Source organism: Balaenoptera borealis, assembly GCF_965194805.1.
Source record: "Balaenoptera borealis genome assembly, chromosome: 15".
Classification (NCBI taxonomy): domain Eukaryota; kingdom Metazoa; phylum Chordata; class Mammalia; order Artiodactyla; family Balaenopteridae; genus Balaenoptera; species Balaenoptera borealis.
The window spans coordinates 66,065,029-66,089,036 of NC_138871.1; the positions used below are offsets into that span (position 1 = coordinate 66,065,029).

Genomic DNA, 24,008 nt, shown 5'->3' on the forward strand with positions numbered 1-24,008 from the left:
AAATCACTTAACAAAAAAAGGGCAATTGATTAAGCAGTTTCAGTTTACAAAAGGATAAACTAATAAATATCGCAAACTAATATAAGAGCTATACAGGAATTCCCTGGCTGCCCAGTGGTTGAGACTCCGTGCTTTTGCTGCCAGGGACCCGGATTCAATCCCTGGTCAGAGAACCGGGATCCCACAAGCCGCACAGTGCAGCAGGCGGGGCGGGACTGGGGGGAGCAATACTTAAGATAACAGAAGTTAAAGGTTAACTCATTCAGTAATATTTTTGCTACATCAGCATGTACTCTTTATAAATGTACTTCAGAAAACAGCAAAGGCAGTTACAATTCACATTCAATGAAAAAGTGAAAATGTAAAGTGCTACATGGAAAGGGAAATGTGAATTTATCAAAACTGCTAAATTTAATATCTCAGTAAAGCATTTCTAAACTTCAGTACTGATAAATTTTATTTCAAATAACAAATCATTTAAGTTTTTCAATGAATGCATTACTGACTTTTTAGTTAGTTCTATACAAAGCAGAACTCCAATAAATCTCTAGTGAAGAAAATAATGACTGAGGTATGGTTTTTTATAATACTCTGTTTAAATCCAGGGCAGGCAGCATAAAAATCTTAATTCAAAATTGCCCTAGAAAAAAAAAAAAAAAAAAACCCCACAAAATTGCCCTAATTGCTTTTTTAACTCTGTTCATTTTTTAAGTAGGAAATAATATATGGCTCTTATATTCAGATTCTGGCAGAGTCTTTTAATTTACCAAAATTTATGCCAAAGGTCACAAAATTTCATCAAGGCAAAATAATTCATATATATTTAATAATTATAATATTTTTAAGTTGACTCAAATATTTACTAAGCAAATACAAAGATGGAATTTTAAAAATATAGTTTCATAATCCCTTTAAATACTTTCCAGGCACCAAAAGAAATTGTTTAACAACAAGTCAAGGAGTAGTTTACTTTACTTCAGTATTTTAAGAGAAATAAAAATCTGAGTGGTTTTCAAAAATATTCTGAAATTTTTAAAATCACAATCAAATTTTACAGTTATTCTTTGTTAATCAAAAAACTTATCAATTCAATCTCACTGTCACATCTTTTTATAAGCAAGGTCATACCTGTCCACAGAACGACCTGGCCCCACCCCAAGTTCTGGACGTGCACTAGGTAAGAGGTAAGACAATCTGTCCATCACTGAGGACGCCACAGGTAAGGCAGCAATATTTTGATTTATTTTCTTAAGTTCATTCACAATGGCACTGGCAATGGACTTCAACACATGATGAGGAAGATGAAATGTAACTGTGGCCCACTGAAACAGAACAGGAGTGTAAGCAAAGGAAAACATACTCAATAGTTTTCACCAAAACCATGACTTATACATTATAAGATAAAGAACTATTTACAGTCTCAAGTGAGTTTACTCCATTAATTTATCATTTAAAGTAAGAACCTGCAATTACATAAAAAATGAAACTAACCATCCTGAAAAAGAAAGTTTAGAACCAAATGGTAGCACATCTTCTTACATATCTCATCCACAATTAAGGATAACTAAAATCATCTGTAGTGAGAAGCTGCTGCATAGCACAAGGAGATCAGCTCAACGTTTTTTGACGATCTAGAAGGGTGGGATAGGGAGGATGGAAGGGAAGCTCAAGAGGGAGGGGATATGGGGATATGTGTATACATACAGCTGATTCACTTTGTTGTACAGCAGAAACTAAGACAACATTGTAAAGCAATTATACTCCAATAAAGATGTAAAAATAAATAAATAAAAATTAAAATTTTAAATAAATAAAATCATCTGTCATTTTTCACATTCCTCCAGCACATACACAATGTTAAGCATAAACTAGGCACTTAAATATCTCCACTCATAAATATATAGTTGTACAATTCATCACTACTGGGTTATATGAAGATTTACTTCAGATGTTGTATTTTTTGTTGTCACCATAATCCAGCAAAGTATCTAAAGCATAGACCTTATTGTCACACAGACTTGGATTCTAAGCCCAGCTTCTCCATCAACCATGAGACCCTTGTCAAATTAACTTCAATTTCCTGCTTCTGTGAAATGGGAAAAAACAAATACCTATTCACATAATGTTTTCACAAGAATTCAAGTGAGGATTGGTACAGTGTCTAACAGAGTAAGCCTTCAATAAATGTTAACTACAATTATTTAATATTAAAATAATTACTCAAGAAGTTAGACTGCAAAAAATGCTAAGTCTTAATCTCCAAGAGAAATAAGTCTATAAAGTAATTTCATCTTTATATCCTGTTCCTGCTTGCCTATGAATGGTTTCCATCCTGTCTAATACACTCTAGGCAGCCTACTAAATTACTACTCATCTATATTACTGGAAAAACTTGTGGCCAGAAACATGACTTCAATTACCTAAGAGACAGAGAGAGAGAAGCTCTTACTTTGTTTCTAGACCTAATCTGCTCATAGACCCAGAGCCTCTTGGTTGAAAGGGAGGCCAAATCCCCTTGAGAAAGGACCCTACAACAATGCCCCAACTCTACACTGCAAATCATACTCCAAGCCTTCCCCAAAGGCACCTGTGGGCATTCACTGTAGTCACTGTGCACTAGGGAAGAGAAAATATTGTGATCTTTCAGGCATCACAAGATAGTAACACTGAACTGACCTAAAACATCACTGTGGTCCACTAGTGAAAGTGGGGACATGATGGTGAAGTGATTGGTGGAATTTTGGCCCGAAGCTGTCTCAATGAGCTCTGTGGATCCCCAGACCTATCTCGTAGCTATTTCTCTACTTCCCAAATGTACAACTGAAAGAGAAATAGAATAGGCAACTAGAAAAATTCCTACACTGTTTCTCTGATCCTCTTGGAGGACTACTAAAGTAAGAAAGGCCAAGTGGAAGCCCCTAGAACTTTCATTTTTTCTACAAAGCTACTAAACAAAAGCAATGCCACATCCTGAGGAAATTTCTGAGATTAATGTCACTATACTAGACCTGAAAGATACAGGGGTAATCAAATTATCTCACCTCCATTTAACTGACCTATTTGGCCCATGCAAACGTAAATGGATCTTGAAGAATGACTGTGGACTGTAAAATCAGGTGATGACTTCAACTGTAGCTGCTGTTCCAGATGAGGTATTTTTACTGAAGCAAATCAACAAATCCCTTGATATTTTGTAGGCAGCTACAATTCTGTCAAATACTTTTTTGTCTATACTAATTTTTAGGGCCATCCAAAAGTAGACTGCTTCTATCTGGCAAAAACAATAAATCTGCACAGTCTTACCCTAGGACTCACGCTCTTTACCATAATCTAGTCTGTAGAGATCCTGATCAACCTAACATTCTGCAGGTCACCACCTCGGTCTACTACATTAGTAACATCACACTAACTGGTCCAGATGAGGGGGAAGTAGCAAGGAACTTAAGTGCCTTAGTAAGACACATGCAAGCCAGAGAGAATCAATAATCCCCAGAAAAACTCAGGGTCCTACAATCTCTTTGAAGTTTCTAAAGGTCCAGTAGTCTGGGCATGTCAGGATATTTCCTCCAAGGTGAAAGATAAGTTACTATAACTTGTAAAGGCAAACAATGAAAAGAGGCACAATGCTCGGTGGGCCTAAGTGGATTTTGGACCCCAGTGTTCAGCATATTTGAGTATGCTGCTCTAACTCAATTATCACATAATACATAAGGCACAAGAAGCTCTGTAGCATGTCCAGGCTGAATTGCAAGATGCTCTACCACTTGTACCTTGTGAGCATATTCAATGACACTAGAAGTGTCTGTCGCAAGTAAAGATCCTATCAGGAGTCTCTGGGACAATCACGTAGCAGAACGCTAGGGCAAAGCCATGCCCGTTCCTGTAAATAACTCTTCTCCTTTTGAGAAACAGCTCCTGGCTTCTTAGTAGTCCCTGATAGAAATACCTACCCATGAGACAAATGTCTATGCAATCAGAGTTGTTCACCACAAACTAGGTGTTATCTGACACACCAAACCATAATACTGGGTATGAGGGCTAGCCTTCATTAAGTGGTTTATAAGAAATCAGTCTTGAGAAATCCAAAAGGCAATTCAATTTTGAACCAGCTGAATAATCAAGTAGCTCAGATTTCCACAATACCTACTCTTTATGACTCCTTTCTCATTCCACGTTGATGGCTTCAGAGGGAACTCCTTATGATGAGATAATTGAGGAAGAAAACCTTTAGCTGTGACATACAGATGGTTCTGCACATTATGTTGGTACCATCCCAAAGTGGATGGCTGCAGCATCACAGTCCCAATCAGGACAGTGGTGAAGGTGAAATCTTCTCAGTGGTCAGAACTTCAACCAGTTCATTTGGCTGTTCTCTTTGTCTGGACTGAGAGTTGGCCAGAAGTAAAGGTCCTCAATGATTAATGGACAGTAGCTAATGTTTTGGCTAGATGTTCAGGAATTTGGAAGGATCAGGATTGGAAGATTGTTAACAAGGAAGTCAAGGGTTAAGGTCTTTGGACAGACCTCTCAAAATAAACACAGTGTGAAAATATTTGTGAAATACGTGAATGCTCATCAAAAGGCATCCATTCTAGGGTTTCCCTGGTGGCGCAGTGGTTGAGAATCTGCCTGCTAATGCAGGGGACATGGGTTCGAGTCCTGGTCTGGGAAGATCCCACATGCCGCGGAGAAACTAGGCTCGTGAGCCACAACTACTGAGCCTGTGTGTCTGGAGCCTGTGCTCCGCAACAAAAGAGGCCACGATACTGAGAGACCCGCACACCGTGATGAAGAGTGGCCCCCGCTTGCCGCAACTAGAGAAAGCCCTTGCACAGAAACGAAAACCCAACACAGCCAAAAATAAATAAATAAATAATTTTTTTAAAAAAAGGCATCCATTCTAGAGGAGATGGGCAAATTATACACACTATATGAATGTCACTCACCCTCTGGCCATAGCCACTCCAGTGCTTGCTCAATGGACCTGTATGCAAAATGCCATGGCAACAGAGACAGAAGGTACGTACAGGCCCAACATTAACTTCCTCTCACCAGGACTGAGCAGGCTAATGGCAGGTTAACCTGCCAATGGCAAATACCAAAGCTGAGCCACCAATATGACACCATTATCCAGAAGAAAGAGCCAACTATCTGATTGCAGGTTGATTATATTGGATTCCTTCAGTCACAGACTGGGTAGCAATTTGTCTTCACTGTAATAGACACGTATTCTGGATGTGCATTTATATGTTCTGCCCACAATGCTCTGCCATAATATTAAACCACTACTGTGGACTAACAGAATGGCTTATGTACCAACAAAGTATTCCATACAACTTTGCTTTTTGCTTCTGACCAAGAAAGCACTTCAAAGGAAAAAAAAAAAAAAGGCAGCAATGGGCTCTTGCCCATGAAATTGACTGGTCTTACCAGGGTATCATACAGAAGGAGCTGACCTGACAAAAAGGTGTGATGCCTTACCAAAGACTCATCTTCAGTACTAATTGAGAGAGACATCTGAAAGTCTGGAGTTCTGCCTTACAGGATTATGTATATGCTCTCAATCAGCAAAAAACACATGACACAGTTTCTCCTAGCAGGGTTGCTATTATACGTAATAATCCGTTCAAAGACTTTTTTTTTAAGCTCTAGGCTCTAGAGGTCTTGTGTCGAGGAAGGAATGTTCCACCAAGGGTACAATGGTTCCATTGAATTAGGTGTTGATACTGCTACCCAGCAATTTTGGGTTCCTCTTGTCACTGAATCATCAGGCAAAGAAGGTGCTTATTCTACTGGTTGGTATGATGAAAACTGACAGACACAGGGAAATTGGATTGATGCTAAATAACAGGAGCAAGGAGAACTTAATTACAATCCAGGAGATTCTCTAGGGTGCTTCTAAGCTCTTCCACATCCAATAGTAACAGTGAAAGGACAAGTACAACTTAACACAGTACCACAGAAGATTTGGATCCTGCAAGAGTGAAGCCTTGAGTCACTTGACCATGTAAAGACACCTGACCAGTTGAGGTGCTGGCTGAGGACAAAGGGAATACGGAATAGGCAGAAGAAAGAGGCTGTAAATATCAAATATATCCTCTTGATATTACAGACCATTATAGAACTGAGGGATACAGCAACTAAATATATTTTCTTCCCTTATTACATAAATGATAGATGAATATATATTTAGATAGATACAGAGAGATAGACATTATTTTACGTAAGAATTTTTGGTTGTAATTAATTTAGTCTTTAGGTAGCACGGTTCTGTTACCTAAACACTTGAAACTATAAATTTTAGGAGTAGTTAATATCACCTAGGGATGGATAAAATATCTGTTGGAACTTTGTGTCTGTTCTGGGGACGGGGAGAGAATATCTTCATTTGTAAAAAGGAACAGTACGTCTTGTTAAGTAAAAGCATAATATTTTTGTTGTATGAAAGTTCAAACACATATAGATGGTATGTATGGAGATGCTGAGTAGCCAAAGGAGTGGCATGTGCCAGTTATTAAACTACTGTCTCTCGGGTCCAAACCTACCCTTTTCTCTCTTCTCCATCATGTTTGGGCTGGGATTCTGTAAACTATTATTTCTTCTTTGCCAACCAGTTTCCTGGCTGTTAAGTTCTGACAAAAGGAACACAGGATGGAAACTGGAAAGCATGATGAGGGGAGAAAAACTTGCTCCTTGCTATTACTTGTCATTGCTATCAATATTGTTTTAGCAAAGGACCTGGTGATTCTTCTGGTCTCTAGAGGTTTTTTGTTTTGTTTTCTTAGCATTCCCAGGACCAGTTTCACAGAGCTCCCTCAGAGGCACTAACATTAGCCTAGTAGCATCTCTCTTCAGAAATATGAGGCTCAGTTCATCAAGTTCCAACCTCCAAGCTCCTGAGGTACCTACTGGATAACAACTCCTCCTCAGAAGTCTGAGTCCCAGACCCATGGGGCCTATTCTCTAAGTTTTTAAGTATCTAGGTTCTAAAAATCCTAACCTCTTGTTCCTTCAGACTGAGGTGAGTGCTGATTCCCATAGGTACCATCTGTGTATTACTTCAGGGTTTCCTTTGCACTTTTTCAGTTCTCATACACATATTAAGTCAATTCCTTACAGTAAATTCTCTCTGTTGAAATACACAGTATGATTTCTGTTTTACTAAATAAAAATGCCCCATCAATGAAATAAGGGTTCATAAAATCATGGTAAATCTATAAAAATAAACTTCAATGTAAATATTAGGAAGAATACAGATGATCTATGAGGACTGATATGAAAAGATACTCAAGATACATCCTTCAATGAAAAAAAGCATGGTATATGCTATAATCTGAATGTTTGTGTCCCCCCAAAATTCATCTGTTGAAATTCTAACCCCCAAAGGGGAGGGTTATTAGTAAGTAGGGCCTTTGGGAGGTACTAGGGCATGAGGGTGGAGTCCTCTTTATAAAAGAGGTTCCAGAGAGATCCCTTGCCTTTTCCACCATGTAAGGACACAGTGAGAAGGTACCAGCTATGACCCAGGAAGAAGGACTTCAGCAGAAGAAATATCACTCAGTCGGTGGTATTCCGTTATAGCAGCCCAAACAGGCTAAGACAGTACATCACAATATTTTAGTATAATTTCAACTGTACTCGAGAAAAAAAGATATTTATAGATGCAAAAGTTATTTTTAGAAAGATAGCTTTTACCTTCTACCTTTTATACCTTCAATATAAAAATTGTATATGTACTACATTTACAGCTTAGAAAAGATGTTAAAAGAAAAACACAGAAAAATTAATGAAATATATCCAAGGATTTAATTCAAAGCACCATCTCCCACAGACATCCTTAGTCATCAGTGTGGGGAGGACGGAGAAAGGCAAAAGTATAGAGGTGTTCTATTATAACCCCAAACAAGGTAATTTTTTTTTAACTTCTTACCTTAGCAACTTTGTGGTTTGCTGCAGTCTCATGAGATGTATTTTTCAAACCATCTTTGAGCTGTGTGATGAACAAATCATAACCCTCCGTACTAGAAATATCTACCTTTTCTAAACATGCAGATAAGAGCTGTTGTGCCTAAATAAAAAAGATGATCACAAAAAATTAACCACAACTAAAAATGTTAAATTCAGATTCTTATACAAATATTTTAATTCTGATAGGTACTATACTAAAGCTTCCTACTTTTACGTTTTTTAAACAAACTTAGTTAAATCAAATAATGACTTGAAGGGCTGTTACAAAATTAAATGAGATAAAGCAATGTATTCAGTGTAGTACCACATAGTAAAGTTTTAGTACATAGAAGCTTTTATAAGCCAAAGCAAGATAGAAAAAACTGGCTAAGCTGAAACCATGAACAAAAGTAAAAGAGATAAAAATGTAAAGACATAAATGTAAAGTCCTCCAATGAGCTTTAAATACTCAAACTATGCAAAATCGTAAGAGGGGTCACTCGCTAAGTCAGCAGGTAATAAAAAAAAAAAGCCCTTTGCATTGTTACCCACATATTCAATATGAACTACGTTAACAGAAATATTTGGGCAATATATGGAAAAGAACACATCCACACTAATCCAACCAAACCCAGGACCCCATTCTTTAGGCAAGACAGTAACAAACTAGTGTGATGCAAGAAAGGATGCCTGGGATGGTGGAAGGACTACAAACAATACTACATGAACAAGAGAGCTGTAATTATTTATGTAGAAAGAAAGAAGACCAGCAACAGATATTATGAGCTGGCAAGGTGGAGGAGGTGGCAGAAGCTGGCTAAATATCTAGCATTTAGGTCAGAGTAGTAGGAAAAATATTGACTTGACGGTCCATTTCATATAAATGTTCAACTATTTTATTGTAATTCTGTAGTTCCTTTTAAAACCCAACAGTTTAATACCTTCTTTCATTGTAGGCTACGATGTATATACCCTTTATTAAGATATCACCTGGTCTAAGTTCCTTAAAGTAGGAGAGGAAAAAATGTTCAGTACAAGTAGAACTAATTAATTCTCTGTCCGAAGATTTTAGACATGCCCCCGATCCAGATATTCTGATGACAAAAAGATGGCTACTCTGTTATCAGAACTCAAACCTTTAGCAACATGCTTTCAATATTAACATATACTAGATGACTGTGATATGACACTAAATATGAAATCTAAGTAGATATACATTGGTACTTTTTTTTTACAAAAAGCCTTCCAAAGAGGGAATAAAACATTTAAACTGCACTTAAAATTCACACATTAACACTTTTCATGTCCTAAAAATGGGAAATATGCTATATTGATTTTTATCAATTAATCATATCAATCTGCCAAATGCAAAACAATTAATAATCAACAACTTGGGATGAACACAGAAATAATATCTCACTTTATTAGGAAGTACAGCATTATAATCTTTTATATTCTGAGATGATTTAAAATCTGATAAATCTGAAAAAATGTACTTTCAAATTACATGATATGAACATCAACTCACACAAAAGGATTTAAGTCAGGATAGACTTACAAATTAAGTAATGAATATGTAACACAGAAAAATACATATAGCTGAAATTTTAAACTGGAATTGTTAAGAAACATGATACATAGCAAAGATTACTGGTTGTCCATTACTATTTATTCCTTCTTTTTTAATATTAAAGAAAAAAGAACCACCTCAGCTTAATGTGGCCATGTGACTAAATTCTGGCCAATGGAGTAAATATGAAAAGGGCATATGTGAAAGAGTTTGTAAAAGAGAACAAGAAAAATGAAGGAGGGGAAGAGAGGGAAGGAGAGGATGAGGGAGGTAGGTGAAAGGAAAAGGAGAGAAGGAGGGTGGGTAATACCAGTGTGCTCCCCTGGCCTTTTGCCCACCTTTTCCTTAAGACTGGGAAGTAATGAGACTTGAAGCAGCTGTCTTGGACTCAGGAAATGGAAGCTAAGTGTTGAGGTAAACAAAGCTGTCCCTATACCTCAGCCCAGTACTGTTACTGGAAAGAAACTATCTTGTTTAAGCCATTGTATTTTGGGGCCTCTGTTACAGTGGTATAACCTGTACAGTTCATACTTCTTTGTTATTATAGGGATACATATATAATATCCTCAAAGGACAACCTAATTTCATTTAACAGCTAGTAAGTCTGAAACTACATTAAGTAGAAAAGCATATTGATACTCATTTCAACTTACCTCTGTGACAGGTAATTCAAGCTGAACCACATCATCCTGCTTTGAAACTGGAGTTTGCAGAGCAGTGTCTAACAACAAGATTCCATTAAGGTCCTTTCTACACCCTACTGCATAATCATCCACAAAAATAACTTTATCCACAGCAGAAATATACTGACATTTCACCTGTCCACCTGGTTTAGCTGTTAAAAGAACAAAAATTCAACACTTAAGATTTTAAGACCAATAGTTCATTTTAAATAAATGTTTACATGGCAACTAAATATAATAATCTTTGACTGAAAAAAAATGCTCTAAAGGACATTAAAACTGATAAATTGGAATATGTACTGTAGCTTAAAGTAATAATATGAAATTATCAGAACTTGAAAACTATATTGCTGTTATAAGAGAATATCATTATTCTTAGAAATACACATGGAAATAGTAAAGGGTAAAGGAACATGATATACGCAACCTATTCACAAGAGAGCAAAAGTAATATGTGTGTATGTGTGAGGGAATGATAAGCAAATGTGGTAAAATATTTAAAATTAAAATTAGTGGAACTGGGGGTTTCCCTGGTGTCACAGTGGTTAAGAATCCGCCTGCCAATGCAGGGGACACGGGTTCGAGCCCTGGTCGGGGAAGATCCCACATGCCACGGAGCAACTAAGCCCGTGCGCCACAACTACTGAGCCTGCGCTGTAGAGCCCGCGAGCCACAACTACTGAAGCCCGTGTGCCTATAGCCTGTTCTCCACAACAAGAGAAGCCACCGCAATGAGAAACCCGTGCACCGCAATGAAGAGTAGCCCCCACTCGCCGCAACTAGAGAAAGCTGGCACGCAGCAACAAAGACCCAACGTGGCCAAAAATAAATTTAAAAAAATAAAATATATAAATTAAAAAAATTAGTGGAACTGGGTAAAGGTTGTAGAGAAGTTCTTTGTACTACACTACTTCAAACTAAAGTGGAAAAAAATTTTAAATATTCAATACTGTACAACATTGTAAATCAACTATACTTCAATTAAAATAAATAAATACTCAATATTTTCTTCACATCTTTTTTTCTTTTTTCCAAAAGTCATTAAGCATAAAGTCAATGTGGACAGTTTCTAGGTAACTACCTCAAAAGTTCTTTAGGGCTTTTATATCTGAGATAAAATTATGGAAAATTGTTATAACCTAAGCTAAGAAAACTAGTAAAGTCTCTAGTTCAACTACCACTGAAAAAACAGTCAACTATCACTGATGATCAATGTCCCCTGAAGTTTCTGCTGAATCAATATCAGAAGAGTATTTTAACAGAAATAAAATCTCAGAATAAATTAGAGTAGAATTTCAAGAAGTATTACGAAAGACAGTAAAACACAGAAGCTTTAAATACCAAAAAATACTGGAAAAGATAACATCAATTTCTACATTTTAATTTATAAGAGATTTATAAGGAGACTAATGTTAAGTATTCTGCCATGAATACAGAGTCTCTGTAAAAAGACTTGAAAGAATGATCAACTGTGAACTTTTATTGCACTAATGAAGAAACTTCTCTGGGAGCAAGCAATCCTGCCGCCAGTATACCTTATTCTAAACCCCCACCACAACGCTACAGAACATTCCTGATAGTAGTATGATTATTGCCTAGTGATACAAAAGCGGAAAAGAGGAGATAAATCAGGGTCCTACTCATCAATCTACAGGACAACTATAAAACATGTTATGATCAATGAATATTAGGGTTGGCTTTCTTAATCCCAGATTATTACAGTTCTCTCAAGCTTCCGGAGACATTACATAACTGATTAGGAACTAATTCATCATCTACATAAAAGCAAGAAAAATTCACGGAATTTCTATAGTTCATTCCCAGATCTTCTGATTTGAAATATATGTTAGCATATAGGAAAATAATCTCTGTAATACAATAAAACAGGAATATTTACCTAGCACTTTTGACCTCTAGGTAAAAATCACAAGAAATCATACACATTATAGGAACTGAGAGTAAAATTATGTAAGAACTTGTAAAGATAGTTTCAAAACTCATTAACTATAATTTTTTAAAATAGCCTATTCTTTTTTTACAGCAGTTTTAGGTTCACAGCAAAACTGAGCAGAAGGTAGAGATTTCCCATATGTGCCATGCCCCCCCCCACATAACTATAAAATTTTTAGAAACAAAACTACAAATTCTATTTTATTGTTTTAGGGATAGGTAATTAGGTAAGGAACTGTAAAAACCATTATTTTGTTAAAACTTACCCAGAGAGGTATAAAATATGAGAATCTACACAAAGGTTTTCAACTGGGTTTCCATGCAACCCTAGAATTCCATATAATGTCACTAGAAATTCCTCGATAGATCATGACCAAAAAAAGTCAACACTTTTTTGGAACTTCTTATACTATACAATATTAGCACTCAAAGTAATGCACAGTGACCAAGTAGCCTTATTGGCAATTTCTTCAGAGGTCTTTCATGCCCACAGAGCAGCATGTAATATAGGACCATGTTTATTCAGATGAGTCCATTCCCGATTTTTTGATCTGAGTTACAGAAGGCCATTTGTAAGCGGTGACTTGCTGTACTACACGCCGGAAAGATAGTAAACTTATTATCAGCCATACTACCCCAAAGGCTCTTTTGAGTTCATGTGACCTCATCTTAACTAATTACATTAGCAAAGATCCTATTTCTAAATAAGGTCACAATCTGAGGTCCCATGTGCACATGAATTATACAACCCACCACAAACTCTTTCTCTGAATCTTTTACTCAGCCTGAGAACTTTATTTCGAGAAAAAGAGCTTTGCTAATGTAGTCTGATAGTATGCTCAACATTTGATTTACAGCTGCCCCTAAACAAGTTCTAGATTTCTGTGAAGAAAAAATATCCTGCAATGAACAAAGAATGTTTTATGGAACTTTTCACCTTCTAACACGTTTGGGCATGTCTTTTCTTACTTAACAAGAAATAAGACCAAAGACACAAATTCTCTAACTTGGGATAAAAATGAAATCCATGTGTGCTTAAGTCTGACCCAGAACTGAGTATTTGTACAGCAAAAAAACAAGCACAGGTTTCACAATGAGAGGTAACAATCGACATTTATTTTTAGTTATAAGAATAACAATTTTAAGTGCATAAAGTTTCCTAAAAGAGATGAAACCAAGAAACCTATGTTCGAGCCAGGATGTCACTCAGTAAGAAAACATCTTTTCAAAGGCTTGTATGTAATTGTCTCTTAAGTTATACGTTTATTCATATTGCTTTGTTTCATGGTTTTAGTAGTATTACTATGCAACACTGTCGATAAATTTTAATGCTGCAAATAACATTAACAAAAAACTTACAGGGCTTCCCTGGTGGTGCAGTGGTTAAGAATCCACCTGCCAATGCAGGGGACATGGGTTCAAGCCCTGGTCTGGGAAGATCCCACATGCCGTGGAGGAACTAAGCCTGTGCGCCACAACTACTGAGCCCACGTGCCACAACTACTGAAGCCCACGCGCCTAGAGCCCGTGCTCCGCAACAAGAGAAGCCACCACAATGAGAAGCCCGCGCACCACAACAAAGAGTAGCCCCTACTCACCCAACTAGAGAAAGCCTGCACGCAGCAACAAAGACCAAATGCAGCCAAAAATAAATAAATACATTTATAAAAAATAAAAAACTTATAACCTGTACTTAAATTAAACCTCCCAAGTTTACCTTTAAAAAACTTAAGTCCCATTTTGGCATAAGTCAGTTATTTAATATAAATTTATTTTGTTTGCCTTATGAGTTTAAAATGTCTGAAAATAAATTTCTCAAAGAAAGATAAGTCATGCTTAACTAATGTTTAAATTTTCAAGAAAAGTCAGCTAAAAAGTCATTTTTGGTTTTTAAATACAGGGGAAAAACTCTTACACCTACCCTCTACCACATGTTACACCTTGTTAGAATTTTCTATAGAAGATACTTGTAAAATGACTTTGAACCCTACATGGATAAAGTTTAAAAAGAAATTCAAGCAGAAAATTTTAATAGAAGAAACACTCAAATTTCCTCCAACTATACCAGAGATCAGCAAGCTTCTTATAAAAAGGTCAGACAGTAACTATTTAAGGCCTCACAAGACATATGGTCTTTCTCACAATTACTCAACTCTGTCACTGTAGTGCAAAAGCAACATGTAAATAAACGGGTATGTATGTGTTCCAGTAGCATTTTATTTGTAAAATCAGGAAACAGGCTGAGAGCTACCGAGGTGGCAGGCCATAGTTTGCAGACTCCTGACTGACACTAATGACTTGCATTAGCACAGATTTTCTTTTGGGGCAGGGGAAATTTCACAAAAATAGTAGGTGAAAAATTCACAGCCAGACACAATAAGCTGCTGAAAACTAACACAGAAAAATCTTGAAAGCAACCAGAGGATATGTTACGTACAAGCAAGTAATAATTACAATAAAAGCATATTTATCATTAAAAACCATGGGGTTCATTAGGAATTGAACCATTTTTAAAATACTGAAAAAAGAAATTCTATATTCAACAAAAATATCCATCAGGAATGAAGGTGAAATAAAGACATTCTCAGATGAGGGAACACTAAAGAGAAATTTTGCCAGCAAACCTGCTCAAATAGAATAACAAAAGGAAGTTCATCAAAGAGAAGGGAAATTATTCAGAAATAAACTTAGGGTATCAAGAATGAGGGAAGAGCAACAGAAATGATAAATATCTGGGTAAATATAAGTGATGATTCTTCACCTCAGTTCTTTAAAATATATTTGACAACTGAAAGCAAAAATTACTACAATGTCTGGTGGTCTTCAATGTCACATATATGTAATAAATAAGTCAACCATAACTTAAAAGAGAGAAGGGTACAATAGGGCGGCATGGTTTCTATATTCCACTTAAAGTGGTAAAATAGAGCTTCCCTGGTGGCACAGTGGTTAAGAATCCGCCTGCCAATGCAGGGGACATAGGTTCGAGCCCTGGTCCGTGAAGATCCCACATGCCGCGGAGCAACTAAGCCTGTGCGCCACAATTACTGAGCCTGTGCTCTAGAGCCCAAGAGCCACAACTACTGAGCCCTCGTGCCACAACTACTGAAGCCCGTGTGCCTACAGGCCGTGCTCCGCAACAAGGGAATCCACCACAATGAGAAACCCATGCACTGCAATGAAGAGTAGTCCCCGCTCGCTGCAACTAAAGAAAGCCCGTGCAACAACGAAGATCCAACGCAACCATAAACAAATAAATAAACAAATAAAGTTCCCTTTATAAATAAATAAATAAATAAATAAAGTGGTAAAATACTGACTCTAAATAGACTAAGAAAAGTATGCATATTGCAATCCTTCAAGTAACTACAAAAGCACATACAAATAATTAGGCAAAAGCAATAGATAAGTTTTAAAAAAAATCAAGCCAAAAAAAGCAGAAAGAGAATAGAGGAAACAAATAAATAATCAACTGGAGTATCTAAATCAAAATATCAACAATTACATTAAACATAAATGGCCTAAGTATGTCAATGAAAAGATAAACTGAATTTAAACACACACACACAAAGTCAATTCTAGGATGTCTACAAGAAACTTTTACCATTCTAAAAGGGTAAAAGGATGGAAAAAAAATATATCATGCAAATATTAAACAAAGAAAGATGGAATAGTTATATTTAGATCAGCCAATGATCATAACAAAGAAAATCACCAGGAATAAATGAGGACATTACATGATAAAAGGGTGAATTCATGAAGAACAAAAAGCAATCCTAAGTATATATACACGTAGGAGAACTTCAAAATACATTCAGCAAAAATTAACAGAACTGAAGGGAGAAATAGGTATCTATAATTACAGCTGAAGACTTCAAGTTTCAGTAGTTGACAGAGCTAGTAGATAGAAAACAGCACCATCAACCAATGACATTTTAAAAATATTCCACCTATCAACAGCAGAAGGCACATTCATTTCAGGTGCACACTGAACATTAATCAAGACATATCATATCCTGAATCATAAAACAGACCTTAATATACAAGAAGTGAAGTTAAAAGTATGTTCTCTGAGAGCCCAGAAATAAACCCACACACCTCCGGGTCAATTAATCTTCAACAAAGGATGTAAGAATATACAATGGGAAAAAGACAGTCTCTTCAGCAAGTGGTATTGGGACAGTTGGATGGCCACATGTAAATCAATGAAGTTAGAACACACCCTCACACCATACACAAAAATAAACTCAAAATGGCTTAAAGACTTAAATATAAGACATGATACCATAAAACTCCTAGAAGAGATCATAGGGAAAACATTATGTGAAATAAATCGTGCCAATGTTTTCTTAGGTCAGTCTCCCAAGGCAACAGAAATAAAAGTGAAAGTAAACAAAAGGGACCTAATCAAACTTATAGCCTTTTGCACAGCAAAGGAAACCATAAACAAAACAAAAAGACAACCTATGAACTAGGAGAAAATATTAGCAAATGATGTGACAGACAAGGGCTTAATCTCCAAAATATACAAGTAGCTCATACAACCCAATCGAAAAATGGGCAGAAGACCTTAATAGACATTTCTCCAAAAAAGAAATACAGATGGCCAATAAGCACATAAAAAGATATTCAACATCACTAATTATTAGAGAAATGCAAATCAAAACTACAATGAGGCACCACCTCACACTGGTCAGAATGGCCATAATTAAAAAGTCTACAAATAACAAATGCTGGAGAGGGTGTGGAGAAAAGGGAACCCTCCTACACTGTTGGTGGGAATGTAAGTTGGTGCAGCCACTAGGGAAAACAGTATGGAGGTTCCTCAAAAGACTAAAAACAGAATTACCATATGATTCAGCAATCCCACTCCTGTACATATATCCAGACAAAAATTATTCAAAAAGATACATGCACCCCTATGTTCACAGCAGCACTATTCACAATAGCCAAAACATGGAAACAACCTAAATGTCCAGCAAAAGATGAATGGATAAAGAAGATGTGGTACATATATACAATCAAATACTACTCAGCAATTGAAAAGAACAAAATAATGTCATTTGCAACAACAGGGATGCAACTAGAGATTATCATACTAAGTGAAGTAAGTCAGAAAGAGAAAGACAAAACACCATATGATATCACTTATATGTGGAATCTAAAATATGACACAAATGAACCTATGTACAAAACAGAAACAGACTCACGGACACAGAAAACAGACTTGTGGTTGCCAAGGGGGAGGGGATTGGGGGAGGGATGGGGTTAGCAGATGTTAGCTATTGTATACAGAATGGATAAATAACAAGGTCCTACTGTACAGCACGGGAAACTATATTCAATATCCTATGATAAACAATAATGGAAAAGAATATTAAAAAAAAGAATGTATATATGTATAACTGAATCGCTTCAGTGTATAGCAGAAATTAACACAATGTTGTAAAACAGCTACACTTCAATAAAACAAACAAATAAACAAATAAAAAGTATGTTCTCTGACCATAATGGATTTAAGCAGAAATCAGTAAGAGAAATATAATGGGAAACCTCTAAATACTTGTAAATTAAACAACATACTTCTAAAGAATCTTTAGGGCAATGAAGAAGTCTAAACATTTTTAAAAGAATGAAAATGAGGGAGTTCCCCATGGTCTAGTGGTTGGGATTCGGCGCTTTCACTGCCGTGGTCTGGGTTCAATCCCTGTTGGGGAACTGATATCCCACAAGCTGCAGCGCAGCCAAAAAAAAAAAAAGAATGAAAATGAAAATATAATATCAAAACATGTCATATGAAGCTAAAACAGGGACTTCCCTGGTGGTCCAGTGGTTAAGAATCCGTCTTCCAATGCAGGGGACGCAGGTTCAATCCCTGGTCAGGGAACTAAGATCCCACATGCCACAGGGCAACTAAGCCCTCATGCCACAACTACTGAGCACACGGGCCACAACTAGAGAGAAGTCCATGCACCACAACGAGGAGCCCACATGCTGCAACTGAGACCCGATGCAGCCAAAAATTAAATAAATAAATAAATAAATAATTTTAAAAAACAAAAAGAAGCTAAAACAGTGGTTAGATTAAAATTTATAAGAATTGAATGCTTATACTGGGGTGGGGAAGAAGGCCTTAAATCAATAACCTAAGCTTCCTATTTAAGAAAACCAGAAAAAGAGCAAAACAAGCAAAAGAAAAGAAACAATAAAGATAATAGCGGAAATCAGTGGAAGTGAAAATAGAAAAACAACACAGAAAATCAATATAAGCAAAAACGAGTTCTTTGAAAAGATCAATGAAATTTATAAAGCTGTAGCAAGACTGGCAAAGAAAAAAAAAAGAAGACATAAATTACCAATAATATCAGGACTGAAAGAGGAGCTAGACGACAGATCCTGCAGACATCAAAAGATAAATAATACTATGAACATCTCTATGCACATAAACTTGACAACTTAGGTCGCCAAAATAAATAAATTTGACACTACAAATGATAAAAAGATAACTGAGGAATAATACGGATAGATCTATACACATAAATTTTGAAACAGAAGTGAGATTCCTTAAAAACCACAAACTACCAAATTATCCAAAATGAAACAGATAATCTAAATTAAGGAAAGTGAATTCATAGTTTAAAACTTTTCAAAGAAATCTCCACGCTTACCTGATTTCTCTGGAGAACTTAAAAAGTAACACCAATTCTACACAATCTCTTTCGGGAAACAGAAGAAAAGGGAACACTTCCAAACTCATTTTATGAGGTCAGATTTAACCTGATATCAAAACTAGAAAAAGACAGTACAAAAAGAGAAACTGCATACCATTACTCCTCATGCAGACTGATGCAAAAATCCTCAACAAAATAAAAGCAAATGGAGTTTAGTAATATATAAAAATAACAATACACCAGGACCAAGTAGGGTTATCCCAGGGATGCAAAACTGGTTCAATATTCAAAAATCAATGTAAGCTACCATGATAATTGCTTAAAGAAGAAAAACCACATAATCAACCCAGCAGATGCATTTGGCAAAATACATCTTTTCATGATTTAAAAAAAAAAAAAAAAGCCCTCAGCAAATTAAAAGGTAATTTCCCCAATCTGATAAAGGACGGCTACAGGAAGTCTACCACTATCAAACACTTAATGGTAAAAGACTGAACACTTTCCCCCTAAGATCACGAACAGGACAAGGATATTACACTCTCATCACTCCTATCCAATATCATAATGGAAGATCTAGCCACTGCAATAAGAAATGGGGAGCTGGACAGATTAGAAAGGAAGAAATCAAACTGTCCCTATTCACAGATAACATGATTACCTATGTAGAATATCCCAAAGAATCTAAAAAACAAAAACTCCTAGAGCTAACGAGTTGAGCAAGGTTTCACTGAACAAAGTCAATACACAAAAATCAAACAACTGTATTTCTATATACTAGCAATGATCAATCTGAAACCAAAATTCACCCCAAAAATTAAGTCTACAAGAGCTCTAAAAACATAAAATACTTAGATATGTATCTAACAAAAGGTATACAGAATATGTATGCTGAAAAGTACAAATGACCAGTGAAAGAAATCAAAGAAGAGCTAAATAAAACCATGGTCACGGAATGGAAGTATCAACATAGCAAAGATGTCCTCTATAAATTTAATGCAATTTCAATCAAAATCCCAGCAGGAGTTTTGAGATATAGATAAACTGAGTCCAAAATAATTTGAAAAGGCAAAGGAACTGGAATACCCAAAACAATTTTGATAAAGAACAAAGCTGTATAGTAAGGATGATCCAAAATCTTGGAAATAGAATAGACAAAATGCAAGAAACATTTAACAAGGACGTAGAAGAACTAAAGAGGAACCAAGCAATGATGAAAAACACAATAAATGAAATTAAAAATACTCTAGATGGGATCAATAGCAGAATAACTGAGGCAGAAGAGAGGATAAGTGACCTGGAAGATAAAATGGTGGAAATAACTACTGCAGAGCAGGATAAAGAAAAAAGAATGAAAAGAACTGAGGACAGTCTCAGAGACCTCTGGGACAACATTAAACGCACCAACATTCGAATTATAGGGGTCCCAGAAGAAGAAGAGAAAAAGAAAGGGACTGAGAAAATATTTGAAGAGATTATAGTTGAAAACTTCCCTAATATGGGAAAGGAAATAGTTAATCAAGTCCTGGAAGCACAGAGAGTCCCATACAGGATAAACCCAAGGAGAAACACGCCAAGACACATATTAATCAAACTGTCAAAAATTAAATATAAGGAAAACATATTAAAGGCAGCAAGAGAAAAACAACAAATAACACACAAGGGGATCCCCATAAGGTTAACATCTGATCTTTCAGCAGAAACTCTGCAAGCCAGAAGGGAGTGGCAGGATATACTTAAAGTGATGAAGGAGGAAAAACCTACAACCAAGATCACTCTACCCAGCAAGGATCTCATTCAGATTCGATGGAGAAATTAAAACCTTTACAGACAAGCAAAAGCTGAGAGAGTTCAGCACCACCAAACCAGCTTTACAACAAATGCTAAAGGAACTTCTCTAGGCAAGAAACACAAGAGAAGGAAAACACCTACAATAACAAACCCAAAACATTTAAGAAAATGGGAATAGGAACATACATTATCGATAATTACCTTGAATGTAAATGGATTAAATGCTCCCACCAAAAGACACAGGCTGGCTGAATGGATACAAAAACAAGACCCATATATATGCTGTCTACAAGAGACCCACTTCAGACCTAGAGACACATACAGACTGAAAGTGAGGGGATGGAAAAAGATATTCCATGCAAATGGAAATCAAAAGAAAGCTGGAGTAGCAATTCTCATATCAGACAAAATAGACTTTAAAATAAAGACTATTACAAGAGACAAAGAAGGACACTATATAATGATCAAGGGATCGATCCAAGAGGAAGGTATAACAATTGTAAATATTTATGCACCCAACATAGGAGCACCTCAATACATAAGGCAAATACTAACAGCCATAAAAGGGGAAATCGACAGCAACACAATCATAGTAGGGGACTTTAACACCCCACTTTCACCAATGGACAGATCATCCAAAATGAAAATAAATAAGGAAACACAAGCTTTAAATGATACATTAAACAAGATGGACTTAATTGATATTTATAGGACATTCCACCCAAAAACAACAGAATACACATTTTTCTCAAGTGCTCATGGAACATTCTCCAGGATAGATCATATCTTGGGTCACAAATCAAGCCTTGGTAAATTTAAGAAAATTGAAATCATATCAAGTATCTTTTCCGACCACAACGCTATGAGACTAGATATCAATTACAGGAAAAGATCTGTAAAAAATACAAACACATGGAGGCTACACAATACATTACTTAATAATGAAGTGATTACTGAAGAAATCAAAGGGGAAATCAAAAAATACCTAGAAACAAATGACAATGGAGATACGACGACCCAAAACCTATGGGATGCAGCAAAAGCAGTGCTAAGAGGGAAGTTTATAGCAATACAAGCCTACCTCAAGAAACAGGAAACATCTCGAATAAACAACCTAACCTTGCACCTAAAGCAATTAGAGAAAGAAGAACAAGAAAACCCCAAAGCCAGCAGAAGGAAAGAAATTATAAAGATCAGGTCAGAAATAAATGAAAAAGAAATGAAGGAAACAATAGTAAAAATCAATGAAACTAAAAGCTGGTTCTTTGAGAAGATAAACAAAATTGATAAACCATTAGCCAGACTCATCAAGAGAAAAAGGGAGAAGACTCAGATCAATAGAATTAGAAATGAAAAAGGAGAAGTAACCACTGACACTGCAGAAATACAAAAGATCATGAGAGATTACTACAAGCAACTCTATGCCAATAAAATGGACAACCTGGAAGAAATGGACAGATTCTTAGAAATGCACAAACTGCCGAGACTGAACCAGGAAGAAACAGAAAATATGAACAGACCAATCACAAGCACTGAAATTGAAACTGTGATTAAAAACCTTCCAACAAACAAAAGTCCAGGACCAGATGGCTTCACAGGTGAATTCTATCAAACATTTAGAGAAGAGCTAACACCTATCCTTCTCAAACTCTTCCAAAATATTGCAGAGGGAGGAACACTCCCAAACTCATTCTACAAGGCCACCATCACCCTGATACCAAAACCAGACAAAGATGTCACAAAGAAAGAAAACTACAGGCCAATATCACTGATGAACATAGATGCAAAAATCCTCAACAAAATACTAGCAAACAGAATCCAACAGCACATTAAAAGGATCATACACCATGATCAAGTGGGGTTTATCCCAGGAATGCAAGGATTCTTCAATATACGCAAATCAATCAATGTGATACACCATATTAACAAATTGAAGGAGAAAAACCATATGATCATCTCAATAGATGCAGAGAAAGCTTTCGACAAAATTCAACACCCATTTATGATAAAAGCCCTGCAGAAAGTAGGCATAGAGGGAACTTTCCTCAACATAATAAAGGCCATATATGACAAACCCACAGCCAACACTGTCCTCAATGGTGAAAAACTGAAACCATTTCCACTAAGATCAGGAACAAGGCAAGGTTGCCCACTCTCACCACTATTATTCAACATAGTTTTGGAAGTGTTAGCCACAGCAATCAGAGAAGACAAAGAAATAAAAGGAATCCAAATCGGAAAAGAAGAAGTAAAGCTGTCACTATTTGCAGATGACATGATACTATACATAGAGAATCCTAAAGATGCTACCAGAAAACTCCTAGAGCTAATCAATGAATTTGGTAAAGTAGCAAGATACAAAATTAATGCACAGAAATCTCTTGCATTTCTATACACTAATGACGAAAAATCTGAAAGTGAAATTAAGAAAACACTCCCGTTTACCATTGCAACAAAAAGAATAAAATATCTAGGAATAAACCTACCTAAGGAGACAAAAGACCTGTATGCAGAAAATTATAAGACACTGATGAAAGAAATTAAAGATGATACAAAGAGATGGAGAGATATACCATATTCCTGGATTGGAAGAATCAACATTGTGAAAATGACTCTACTACCCAAAGCAATCTACAGATTCAATGCAATCCCTATCAAACTACCACTGGCATTTTTCACAGAACTAGAACAAAAAATTTCACAATTTGTATGGAAACACAAAAGACCCCGAATAGCCAAAGCAATCTTGAGAACGAAAAATGGAGCTGGGGGAATCAGGCTCCCTGACTTCAGACTGTATTACAAAGCTTCAGTAATCAAGACAGTTTGGTACTGGCACAAAAACAGAAATATAGATCAATGGAACAGGACAGAAAGCCCAGAGATAAACCCACACACATATGGTCACCTTATCTTTGATAAAGGAGGCAAGCATATACAGTGGAGAAAAGACAGCCTCTTCAATAAGTGGTGCTGGGAAAATTGGACAGGTACATGTAAAAGTATGAAATTAGAACACTCCCTGACACCATGCACAAAAATAAGCTCAAAATGGATTAAAGACCTAAGTGTAAGGGCAGACTAGACACTATCGAACTCTTAGAGGAAAACATAGGCAGAACACTCTATGACATACATGACAGCAAGATTCTTTTTGACCCAGCTCCCAGAGAAATGGAAATAAGAACACAAATAAACAAATGGGACCTAATGAAACTTAAAACCTTTTGCACAGCAAAGGAAACCATAAACAAGACCAAAAGACAACCATCAGAATGGGAGAAAATATTTGCAAATGAAGCAACTGACAAAGGATTAATCTCCAAGATTTACAAGCAGCTCATGCAGCTCAATAACAAAAAAACGAACAACCCAATCCAAAAATGGGCAGAAGACCTA

At 36.3% G+C, this 24,008-nt stretch overlaps 1 protein-coding gene across 1 annotated transcript in view; it reads right to left on the reverse strand.

The window, feature by feature from the left end:
* BIRC6 (baculoviral IAP repeat containing 6) overlaps window positions 1-24,008 on the reverse strand; it is a 299,805-nt gene that overhangs the window by 223,496 nt on the left and 52,301 nt on the right. The window contains 3 exon segments of the mRNA XM_082356671.1: window positions 1,129-1,322; window positions 7,931-8,068; window positions 10,171-10,352. Coding sequence (XP_082212797.1) covers window positions 1,129-1,322; window positions 7,931-8,068; window positions 10,171-10,352 — 514 coding nt within the window.